Source organism: Leptonychotes weddellii, chromosome 16 (assembly GCF_054177405.1).
Source record: "Leptonychotes weddellii isolate Sample4059 chromosome 16, ASM5417740v2, whole genome shotgun sequence".
NCBI classification, from domain to species: domain Eukaryota; kingdom Metazoa; phylum Chordata; class Mammalia; order Carnivora; family Phocidae; genus Leptonychotes; species Leptonychotes weddellii.
In genome coordinates this window covers 37,179,267-37,192,145 of record NC_138384.1, presented here as the reverse complement: position 1 = coordinate 37,192,145, position 12,879 = coordinate 37,179,267, and the positions used below count along the sequence as shown (strand labels likewise).

At 43.1% G+C, this 12,879-nt stretch overlaps 1 protein-coding gene across 1 annotated transcript; it reads right to left on the bottom strand.

Annotated features, from left to right (window-relative positions):
• Positions 1 to 6,518: 6,518 nt before the first annotated feature.
• On the bottom strand, positions 6,519 to 10,633 carry ZNF599 (zinc finger protein 599). The gene has a single exon (XM_006752193.3). The coding sequence runs from the start codon at positions 9,020 to 9,022 to the stop codon at positions 7,646 to 7,648; it is 1,377 nt and encodes a 458-aa protein (XP_006752256.3). The 5' UTR covers positions 9,023 to 10,633; the 3' UTR covers positions 6,519 to 7,645.
• Positions 10,634 to 12,879: the final 2,246 nt, after the last annotated feature.

Genomic DNA, 12,879 nt, shown 5'->3' with positions numbered 1-12,879 from the left:
GAAATTGTGCATCCCATTCCACGACCGATATCTGGTGTGCGGGTAGATAAGGGGGCAGACGGGATTGGGCCCCCGTGGACGCGTCGGTCAAGTCAGTGACTGCTAACTTGGTCATTTCTGGAATCTGCGAGGGGAAAGTGGCCAATGGCAAAGTAACTGGGTTCCCTGCAAGAAATTGGGAGTGAGAAGAGGTAGGCTGAGTGGTCTGAGTTTTATCCTCCAACCTTGTGGTTCCATTGGTGCTGTGTTGTTCTCCAAGCTGAGGTCTTCAGCAATGACCATCCAAGGAAGGGAGGAGGTGGGAGCAGACTCGCTTCGAACCCACAACCGTGGCAGTGGCAGAAAATTTCTGTTCACAGAGCCAACCACTGACAGGTGTGGGTGGAGAATTTCTCCCTGACAGAGTATCCGGAAGCTTTTCTCTCTTGGGTCTCCTTTGACATCAGTAAGCAGGGAGAGCTGAGTCAATGGCCTTCATCAAGCTCTTCCTTTCTCAACCTCTCTGGCAGCTGGGCCAGACAGCCCCATCCTGCAGAGAGGCAGGAATCCTCCAGCAGGGCTGGATGAGCTGCTGAAGGCATGGCCTTGGGTGAAGGAGCTCATGGAAGATATCTGACCTAAGCAATCTTCTTGGAATAGAGGTTTCCCTTCTGAGGCTCAGGATGCTCCCAAATGTGTGACATCTCCACTTGTCACCAAGAGCCTAGATGCTGATGGTACACTCCCACTGCTACGGGGACCCCTTTCTGGTAGTCCTGCCTTTTGCATACTTTTGTCTTCCTTTGATATCCCCTTCCTTCACACTCCTGGTGACTTCAGCTCAGTCTCCTTTAAGCAAGAATCTGGGGGTGACTGGATGGCCTTGGCCATCCCCAAACCCAAGTTGGGGAGACCGGGGGGGGGTTGGCCCTGTCTCCCCTGGTGTGTCCAGACAGTCTGGGATGGCTGACTACCAGATTAGGTGACGAAGGAGGAGTCATTGTGTGCTCTGGAGAAGGGGTCTTTATCATTCCAGAGCGGACACTTTGAGGTACATGCAGAGAGCAACAGCTTCTTCAGAGAGCCCCCTCGGGACCATGAGAGAGCATCACTGAGGCTGCCTGATCTGATACCACCTGTGAGGGAGATGTAACACCAAGAGGGAGAGGCCCTGGATCCAGGCAGAACTGTCTAACTGTCTAGGAAAAAGGCCAAGGGCAGGTGCAGGGGCAGCAGGGTGATTTCTGCCAGAAGAGGAACACATGTGTGCCAAGGGGCAGGGACAGGGCAAGAGAGAAGCTTGCTGAGGAAGTTGCCCATGAAGGACAATTTGTATACTGCTGGGTCTTGGAAGTGTAGTTAAGGACATTTGGAGAGCTCTCCTAGCTACCTGCTCCTCCATGGCACACCGTGCTCTGTTCAGCCTGATGCTTGTGACTCATCACTGGAACACGGGACAGAAGAGCACACCAGCTCAGCCTCCACCAGCAAAGGGCATGCGGGAGAAGTGCCAAAGGCAAAGGGCAAGGCCCAGAGGGCGAACCCTCCCAGGACTTTCTAGAGCTTCCTGACTTTCCTGCTGCTGGTTGCAGGTGTGTGACCCCAGACGGGCCTGGCGGCTTGGTGAGACCATTAAAGACTATAAATTCCAAGAGCCTGGATGACTGTCACCCCAGTGCCTAACTGGAGGGCAGCAGCAGAGGCAACCTGTGGTTGGGGTTCTGCCAGCCCTTTTCCCTACGGTCCCCGGGAGGCCAGAGCCTGCTCGAGGCCAGAGCAGGAGAGCAACGGAGATCCTGCCCAGGTGGGGCATGGCTTGTGAGAGGTTGGGGTAGAAACACTAGAGCTGGGGAGACTGGGGGTTGGCCCTGTCTTACGTGGTGCGTCCAGATGGTGTGGGATGGCAGCAACAGGGTCTGTGCTGAGGTGGGAGGGCGGTGAATTTACCCCAGTAAACCTCTTGGAATAGAGGTTTCCCTTCTGAGGCTCAGGATGCTCCCAAATGTGTGACATCTCCACTTGTCACCGGGAGCCTAGATGCCGATGGTACACTCCCGCTGCTACGGGGACAAGCACAGGAGCCACCAGTTAACTCTCACAACCCATCTCCCACCCCTTCCGTGCCAGTAGGTCATGGCTCAGAATACCACCTCCTCCAGAGGCCACTCTAGCTCCTCTCCAGTTCCTGGAGCCGGGGGCCCCTTTTCTGTGGCCACTCTGGAAAGGCAAGTGTCCTGAGCATCACCAGCTGGACTACTGGGTTTCTGAATACCAGTGGCGACATGGAGATTGCACCACGACACGTCTTTTTTTTCTGGCAGGCCTGTCCTCTTTGCTTGTTTTCGCAAATTCGGTAAAATAGCATTTAAGCCTTACACCCTTCATCAAGTCACACAGGTAGGAGTAATGCCGCCAAGAATTTTAACCCAGGCTCTGTGATTCTAGGGTTCGTGCATATAACCCCCAGACTGTGGTAGCTTCTCATCAGGTATGCGCCCTGTTTCACCATTTTTTGATACTTAGTACAGTCGCATACGCTTAATGAGCTCAGTCACTGCCTGTGAGGAGATCTTCTTCGGCTTAACTCATAAATCAACCACTGGCCACACCAGGCTCCAGGCTCAGAAGATGTAGGACAGGGACTGTGAGTTGGTAACATCCCTAGCAGACATTTCTCCTCAATATGAGCCTTGCAGCAAATCATGCAGCTATGACAGATCTCCTCCCAGGTGCATGAAATCAGCTGTGTGCTGGATCTACCCTGGCCTACAAGCCTTTTGCCCCAAGGGCACCAATATCTGTTGTAATAATTCCATACACCAGCTTTCAAGGTCATGGCCAAGATGAACAACTTACCAATATTAACTTTTCCAGTTCACCAGTTGGTACAGCTTTTGTTTAAAAATTTTTAAAGTTTAAAAATTTAAAAAAAAATTTTTTTTCTCTCAGTATTTTGTAGCAGTGTTCCAGAAATTATAGATCATAGATCATGGGTCAGATCTGGCCCCCAGCCTGTTTTTGTAATGCCAATTAGCTTGAAATGATGTTAATGTTTTAAAAATGTCGTAAAATCAAAACAAAACCAGAACATGTGACAGAGACCATACATGCAAAGCCTACAACTATTTCCTATGCGATGCTTTATAGTGAAACTTTGCCAACCCCTGATGTGTACTTTTTTGGTGCATAGGTCTTATACAGTATCTGCTAATTTACTCCTCACTACTTTGTGAGATTTTAAAAATGCTATTGTAAATGGTATCTTTTAAACTTTAGTTTTCATTTACTGGTAGCATATCGAATATACAATTGGTTTTTATATATTGATCTTGTATGCTGGAAGTGTGCTAAATTTCCATGCTCCTGGTATTTCTTTGTAGAATTCTTATGATTTTTTAAACACACATTCATGGTTTCTGTAAATAAAGAGTTTTACATAATCCTTTTTAATCTGTATGCCTTTTACTCCTTTTTACCTTTATGTTTGCTCTGACATCCTGTAAAATATTGAATACCAGTGAAGATAATAAACATGTGTTCCAGGTTCCAGTTCTTAAAAGTGTTCAGTATGCTGTTAGCTGAAGGTGTTTTGTATATGTGCTTCATCATATCAAGGAAATCCCCTCCAATTTCTATTTTGCTGGAGATTACTTTGAAAGAAGTGTTGAATTTTGTCAATTACTTCACATACAGATTTGAGATAGTAATATGGCTTCTCTCCTTTATTCTGTACATATGAATTACATTGATTGTTGGGTTTTTTTTCTTTTTTTTTTTTTAAGATTTTATTTATTTATATGACAGAGAGAGACAGCGAGAACAGGAACACAAGCAGGGGGAGAGGGAGAGGGAGAAGCAAGCTTCCCGCTGAGCAGGGAGCCTGATGTGGGACTCGATCCCAGGACCCTGGGATCGTGACCTGAGCCGAAGGCAGACGCTTAACGACTGAGCCACCCAGGCGCCCTGATTGTTTTTTTTAAATGTTAAACCAACCCTGATTCCTGGGACAAACCCCACCCAAGAGGTGGTCCTGCTAGATTATCCTCTTATATCTGGTGATTTCCTGAAATGGTCATTAAAGACTTTTGTGTCTATGTTCCTGAGGGATATTAATCTTTAAATTTTTTTACGTTTTTGTACTAGAGTAATGCTGGCTTCTTCGTAGAATGAGTTAGGAAAAGTTTCCTTCTTTGTTTTCAGAGTTTGTGTAACCTTGGCAAAATATCTTCCTTATATTTTTGATACAATTTACAGGAAAACCACATGGATGTGCAATTTTCCTCACAGAATGGTGTTTAAAGTCACTTGTTATCCCTTTAATACCTACCAAATCTGCAGTGATGCCCCCCCTTCATTCCTGATACTGGAAATTTCATTTTTCTTTTTTTATTTCCTGGTCAGTTTTTCTAAGGATTTGTCAATTTCATTAACCTTTTAAAAATCCGTTTTTAGTGTGTTAATTTTTCTGCATATTTTCTATTTCTGCTATTAGCTTTATCATTTATGTCTACTTATTTTGGATTTAATTTTTTTTTAAAGATTGACTTATTTGAGAGAGGGACAGAGAGAGTGCAGGGGGTGGGGAGAGGGAGAGAATCTTAAGCAGACCCCAATGAGCATGGAGCCCAACACAGGGCTCAATCCCATGACCCTGAGATCATGACCTGAGCCAAAATCAAGTCGGGCACTTAACCAACTGTGCCACCCAGGCATCCAGTGCTGTCCAGTGTTTGTAAGTGCAAGAAGGCTGTGATGGACCTTAAAGAATATACATGTGTTAGATGGGCTGCCTTCGGTCAGGAGTTGTACTGCTGTTGACTCGGAGTTCGATGTGAATGAATCAACAATATGGCACATGCTCAAGTAGGAAGAAGAAATGCACTGATCTGTACATGAAGCCACTCCAGAAAGTGTTAAAAGTATCTTTTAGAGTGTGTGGTGAAGCTATGAAAAAGATGGAAAAGCAGCTCCAGTTGTGGATTCGTGAGATGAAGATCAATAAAAAAGTATAGGAAGGCATTGTTCTGAGGCTGAAAGCCAAAATTTAAGAGTCCTGTTACCCAGATAGGGAAAATGTTAAACCCTGATCAGCTAGTTAGCTGGCTTGCACATTTCAAGAGACAATACAGTATGAGCAGTGTGCAGATAAGGCCGTTCCTGCAGATCAGGAGGCTATGGAATAATTTTTTAAATACCTGCTAAATATTAATACAGGGAAAGTGTTAGGTGTAAGAGCAGGTTTCAGTGCCAACGAGACTGGCTTGTTTTCCTAGGCTATTGACAAATGAACACATATAATGCAAATGGCCTCCAAATCCCCTCTTCAAATTATTCAAATATCATGCAATCTTGCTATTGTGTGTCAATACTAACAGCGACTGACTTTAAGTCCAAACCCCTAAAGATGTACGGAACCCCAAATCCACAAGAACTTAAAAGGAAACTCCGGTTCAGGAGTTTGACATCTGACATATGAGATGTCAGAAACATTCTGGGATTAAGCTTCTACCACTGCCCATCCAAGAAGCTGACTGCTATCTCCGGGCCAAAAACCTTGCCTCCAAGGTCGTATTGATTTTGAGTATTGCCCCAGTCCATTGCCATGAAGAACTTGCAAATGCCCATCCCAACCTAGGTGTTCTTTTCATGCCCCTAAACGCTAGGTCTGTCACCTAACCTGGCCATCAGGACATAATAAAGCTTTCATGGTGAACACCACGAGGGAACTTTACAGTAAAGCAATACAACACCAACAAGGAAACCGGCACGACGGACGACTGGCAGTCGGTCACTATGGCCACGGTCGGGGACTTTGGTGCACAGCCTGGGGAGGTATCAAGGAGACTACTATCAGTAACATCTGCAAAAATGGCCAGACTGCCCAAAAAAGTTCAAAGGCTTTGAAGGTGTCACAGAAAATATAAAGGCCAATGGCAAACACATAATGCATATCACATGGCAAATAAGTGGAAAAAGCCTCAGTGACATGCGGGAAGATGTGGAAGAAATTTGGGCAGAAAAGGTGGTAGAATCCACAAAGACCCAGAAGAGAGAGCAAAACAAGGCACTGAAGTCAGTGGAGATGAGGATGGTGATGAAAACCCGGCCACCACTGAAATGTCCCTCTCACAGCAGCCATATCAGAATGGAATTCTGCCTCGGAAGAATTTGCAATGACATGGAAGAATGTGACCCTATTGTTGAATGCAGCCTCCTGCTATTTTTCAAGCGGCTTGAAATAAGTACCATCAACTACTTTGGTTTTCTTGGGGTAAGCCAAGGTCAAGAGGTTTAGCCAGAGTGCACTGCCCCACCACACATCCCACAGCTCTCTCAAAACTAGTTGTACTTAATGTTAATCTTTGATTAATTTTAACTTTTTCTGCACTTTCTTTGCATGACTGTACAATATAGCAGTGTAGGTGTTCACATTACTGTACTGTTTACTGTTTATTTAATGTGTGAGTACTAAACTGTGTATTGTTTGTATGACTGACTTAAAGTAGTACAGTAAAAATAGAATACACTATACAAAATGATGTAACAGAAATAGTTTTATTTTAATACTGCATATAATTTATTTCTAAGAAACATATATTAAATTCAGATGCCTTTAAACAGAACAAAAATCCATAATAGGTCATGCATTGATTGGTAGATGAAAATGTCAACAGAGGCTCAGACGAACATAAGTTTGCATTTCCCTTAGAAGCAATGGTTCAGTAGTCATTAATTCAATGTTTGTGATGGATTTACAGAATACAACTACGATGAATAACAAGAATTGACTAAATATATGTGTGTATGTGTATGTGTGTTAAGTATTTTATGACTTGGGCCTCTGAATCTCTCTCAAACATTTATGCTCCCCAAGGGTAAAAATGACAATGTTTTAGAATAAGGAGTATTTTCAAAAAATTTTGGCAGCACGCTGCCTTCAATGGTCCAACTCTCCTGACGACAGATATATAAAAGACACATGGGACGCCTGGGTGGCTCAGCCAGTTAAGTGTCTGACTTCGGCTCAGGTCATGATCCCAGGGTCCTAGGATTCAGCCACACACGGGGCTGCCTGCTAAGCGGGGAGCCTGCTTCTCCCTCTCCCCCACTCGTGTTCCCTCTCGTGCTCTCTCAAATAAATCTTAAACACACACACACACATAAAGGGAATGAGGTCTTTTTATCTCTCATACCCCCACCATCCCCTGCCCCAACCGTAATGACAAATTATCACAAGCTTGGCAGGGAAATTGGAAAGAAGCCATACACTCACATTTCCTTTCCCTTTCTCTTCTACATCTCCTCCTCCACCTCTCATTGTACTTCTAAAATACTCTTGAGATGGTTTTATAGTATAAATATAAGAAGAATTCTTGCTGACATATTTTCTAAATGCATAACCACTGGGCCTCACTTGTGGATGATTCCCAGGGGTAGTGTAAGGGTCTATGCTGGGTCAATTTCTAATATGACCCTTGAGATGACCTGCCACAAAAAGCTTTCACACAGATGGTAATTATGTTTCTCTTCAGTATGAATTATCAGATAATGAGCAAGATATTTCTCTGGCCAAAAGGTTTTCCTGAAAAGTTACATTCAAAAGAAAAGGTATTTCATCAGTATGAGTTCACTAAAATTGACCGATGTAAACAACCTGCAGAGGCCTTTAAACTCTGGTATGAATTTTTCGATGGTGAGTGAAGGATGAACTGTGGCTGAAGGTTTTTCCACATTCACTACATTCAAAGGGTTTCTCTCCAGTGTGAGTTCTCATGTGTTGAGTTAAGGCAAAGTTGTCACAGAAAGCCTTCTTACAGTCTTTGCATTCATACGGTTTTTCTCCAGTGTGGATCCTATTATGACGAACAAAGTTCGCAGGTTGGGTAAAGGCCTTCCCACATTCTCTGCATACATAGGGCTTCTCGCCAGTGTGAATCCTCATGTGTCGAGTAAAGGAAGAGCTGTAGTAAAAGGCTTTCGCACATTCTTTACACTCCAAGGGTTTTTCTCCACTGTGGGTCCTATTATGTCGGATAAAAACAGAGTGGTGTGTAAAGGCTTTTCCACAGTCACTGCACTTATAGGGCCTCTCGCCAGTGTGAATCCTCATGTGTTGAATTAAGGAAGAGCTGTCACAAAAGGCTTTCCCACATTCCTTGCATTCAAAGGGCTTCTCCCCAGTATGAGTCCTCTTGTGCCGGATAAAAGTGGAGCGGTGAGTGAAGGCCTTTCCACATTCGTTGCACTCAAAGGGTTTCTCTCCAGTGTGAATCCTCATGTGTTGAGTGAAGGATGAGCTGAGGCAAAAAGCTTTTCCACATTCTTTGCACAAAAAGGGTTTTTCTCCTGTGTGGGTCATATTATGCTGGATAAAAGTGGAACGGTGAGTGAAGGCCTTTCCACATTCACTGCACTTGTAGAGTTTCTTTCCAGTGTGAATCCTCATGTGTTGAGCAAAGGAAGAGCTGTAGTAAAAAGCTTTGCCGCATTCCTTGCACAAAAAGGGCTTTTCCCTAGCATGGGTCATATTATGTTGGTTAAAAGAAGAGCGGTGGGTGAAAGTTTTACCGCATTCTTTGCACTCATAGGGCTTATCTCCAGTGTGAATGCGCTGGTGCTCTGTGAGGTGAGACCTGCGTTTGAAGGCCTTCCCACACTCAATGCACTTGTACGGTTTTTCCCCAGTATGCAACCTCATATGTCGAATGAAGTCTGCCATATAACGACAGGCTTTCCCACATTCGCTGCATTTATAGGGCTTCACTCCAGCATGAATCTGCTGATGCCGACCCAGGGCCCAATTCTTGCTAAACCTTTTCCCACAGTCTTTGCACTTATACAGGTTATTCCTTGCATCTATCACAGGGTCTTTTCCTGGTCCTTGTTCATGTTCACGGAGATCACCTTGGGTAGTGACTCGCTCCTGCAAAACCGTTAAACACAAACGATCATCTGCCTCCAAATCATCATGTTTATGGGTCAACTTCCTAGGGCATGTCTCCTTGTGGGGGTCTGCTCCTGGCCTCAAGTTCCCTTCCTGCATTTCTGATAGCTTTTCCTGATCCCTTGCTTGCCCCAACCTGGAATCCCTTGGGACTCCCTGGGTCACTTGTTCCTCAAAAGGGGCTTCCTCAGTGAAGGCCAGCTGAGAAGCAGTAAGTTCTGTGGTCTCAGGTTTTGCTTTTTCACCTGAAGGGAATCCAATACAGAAATGTGTCTATTAGTCATGTCAACACAGAACCAACAAAATCACCATCCGAGTGGTAGAATGAAGATGAAAATAACCCCTCTAATTCCTGTGGCATTTATGTATCTATTCAGCCCAAGTTTACAGTTTCTTTCTTCACTAATCCTTGGACTCTTGACATCTTTAAAAGGCAACCCAGGAAGAAAAGCTGGGGCAGGGTGTAGAGAATCTGGAGCGGAGAAGACTCCTCACCCTCCAGAATGGCGGCGGGTGGGCCGAGTAACGACTACACCATATGTAACGACTGTGCCCCAACATGGTATGGCAGCACAGGGAAGGGACACCGAGCCTGAGCCACATGGGAGACGGCGAGAGGCCAGTGGAGGCTACCTGGAAAAGGTGCTGTGGGAGCTTATTTCTAAAGGAGAGGAGGGATTCTCTGATGGAGGAATGAGGAGAGAAACTACAACATGCGGTGTCTTCAGAGAATTCCGAATGCCAGGCAAAGTGAAGTGGACGAGAGGATGGTGGAGATGAGGATGGAGAGGCAGACAGGGACTGAGGAAAGAAAAAAATCTCAGGATTCTGGGCTGTGGGATAGTGGGGGACGGTGAGAAACTACTGGGTGGGCGTACTGCGTCTACTTCGTCTGAGTAAAGACTAGGTGAACAGACGCCAAACAAATACCACTGAGATGAGGAGAATTATAAATTTACCACATTAATGAAGATCTCTATGAAAAGGGAGGTTAGTAATATAACGTCGTCCTTAAATTCATCTATAAATTCAACACAACCTCAAATAAAATCCCAACAGAGTTTTTCAAGGATATTGACAAACTGATCATGGAATTTACATAAAAGAACAGACCAGGCTAGCTCCAAAGAAGAAAAAAGAAGGGAGTCTTGCCCTTTGAGGAATTAGAATTATGATGATTATACACAAGGCAGTACGATGTAGGCATAGATTTAAGATAAAGTGTCAAAGCAAAAAACAGAATTAAGAGCTCAGAAATGTATGTATGAACTTTGAAAAATGACAGAAGCAGCAGAGAGGCCCAGTGGGAAAAGGAGGGACTACTCAATAAATGGATCTAGAGAAACAATTTCCCATATGGGGGAAAATGAAATTGCATTCCTAACCTCATGCCACATAAAAATTAACTCTAGACTGATTAAGATCTAACTGTCAGAGGCTCACCATTAACAACATTTAGTAAATAGTAAAAATGATTATCTTTTAGATCTTGGGAAAGTGAAAGATTTCATAAACAAGATAAAAAAGCATTAACTGTAAATGAAAAGACTAGTCAATTCGACTAAACCAAATATTTTTTAAAAGGCAAACGGTGGGGGGCGCCTGGGTGGCTCAGTCGGTTAAGCGTCTGCCTTCAGCTCAGGTCATGATCTCAGGGTCCTGGGATCGAGCCCCGTATCGGGCTCCCCACTCAGCGGGAGGCCTGCTTCTCCCTCTGCCTGAGGCTCCCCCTGCTTGTGCTCTCTCTCTGTGTCAAATAAATAAATAAAATCTTAAAAAAAAAAAAAAAGGCAAACAAAGGTATCTAAATTAATATCAGATACCACAGACTACAGACCAAAGTAAATGAGAAAAAGAGGGACATTATACAATGATAAAAGATCAATCCACCAGGAAGACATAACAATCCTAAATCTGTACACAACAAATATCAGAGCCCCAAAATAAACCAAAAACTGAGTTCGAAGGAGAAATAGAAAAACCACAATTACAGTCGGTAACTTCAACACTCCATATCCAAAATGAAAACTAAGCATATTTGTATGAGCTGACATTTCACAGAAGATCTACATCAGCCAATCAACATATGAAGAGGTGCTCAACTTTCCTGGATATGAGGGAAGGGCAAAAGACCACAATGTGATACCATATTATATTCACCCGATTGAAAAAACTAAAGAACTTGACAGTATCAAGTGTTGGAAAAGCCACAGATCCATGGAATCGTTAGTGTAATGCAGGTGAAGTGTAAACAGGTAAGATTCCATTTGAGAAAACAGCAGGGCAGCATCTAGTAAAGTTCTCCTTTTGCTCTCTTATAATAATCGAAAAATTCTAGCCCTAGGAACACTACTAAGAGAAATTCCTACACATATGCATGAGGACATATGTACGTGAATTTTCACAACAGCACTCTGTAGGTATAAAAAACTGGAAACATGAAAGTGCTCATGAAAATAAATGAATACATTGTGTTATATTCATGCAAATGACTACAGAAGAAAAAAATGAGTGAACTATACTACATGCATGGTGAATCTTAATAATATACTGTTGAATAAAAAGTACAAATCATGTAAGACAATATAACCTATGATACTTTTTATAAAGTTCAAATTAAAAAGCACGTATATACATGAGTACGATGAAGTAATTTTTAAGTCTGTTTTGAGAATGTCAGTTAATAATGGCATTATAAAAACACGTACATAGGATACACGCATCCCTGTGTTTATTGCAGCATTATTTACAATGACCAAAATATGCCCCAAGCATCCACTGACTGATGCATGGATAAAGAAGAGGAGTTATATATATGCAATGGAATATTATTCAGCCATAAAAAACAATGAAATCTTATCATTTACAACAACATGGACACAGCTAGAGAGTATAATGTGAAGTGATCAGTCAGAGAAAGACAAATACCATATGGCTTCACTTATATGTGGAATTTAAGAAACAAAACAAATGAACAAAGGGAAAAAAGAGACAGAGACAAACCAAGAAACAGATTCTTAACTATACAGAGCAAACTGATGGTTACTAGAGGGGAGGTGGGTGGGGGGATGGGTTAAATAGGTGATGGGGATTAAGGAGTACACTTGTCATGATGAGCACCAGGTGATTAAGATAAAAACGTAAAAAATATATATGAGTATCTTCATTTATTTTTTTAGTTTTATTTACTGTGGTAAAAAAATATATATATAACATAAAATTTAACATTTTAAGATAAAACAATCTTAAAATGTAATGGATAGAATAATTAGATGAAGTGGAAAAACTCCTTGAAAGATTCAAATTACCAAAACTGATGCAAGATAAACAATATATGAATAGCCCTATATTTACCCCAAAAGCAAACTGTTGTGGACTGCATGTTTGTGTTCCCCCAAAATTCATGTGTTGAAGCCCTAACCTCCAATGTGAATTTGGAGATAGGGCCTTTATGGAAGCAAGAAGAGACACCAGAGTGTTCTCCCTCTTCTCCCAACCACCCCCAGCACACACACACCACCTAGGAAAGACTATGGTCTCCCTTTGTCTTCTTATAAGGACACCAATCCCATCATGGGGACTCCACCCCCATGACCTCATCTAAATCCAATCATCTCCCCAAATCCCGACCTCTAATAGCATCACTATTCTAACCCCCCAGCTGGGTTCTAACCCCCCAGGTCCAAGTATGAATTTGGGGAGGACACATAACAATGTTCACAATAATGTTACATAAGAAAAATTATGTAAATCAACCAGTCCAGTACATGGCAAATGTTCACTAACCTGTACACCCCTCTTATCATTATTATAGGTGTTGCACTTGCCAATCAGAATGTCAACAGTAACCTGAGTAAGAACATTTTCAGTAGTGTGGTGCTGAGAAACAACACTACTGGGTCTCAAAGAATAAAGAGGAAGATACCACCTGCTCCCCAGTAGGTGTTAACAGTTGA

Bases quoted from the DNA above. Each gene is read 5' to 3' on its own strand.
- ZNF599 (XM_006752193.3), bottom strand. From the start codon at position 9,022: ATGCAGGAAGGGAACTTGAGGCCAGGAGCAGACCCCCACAAGGAGACA.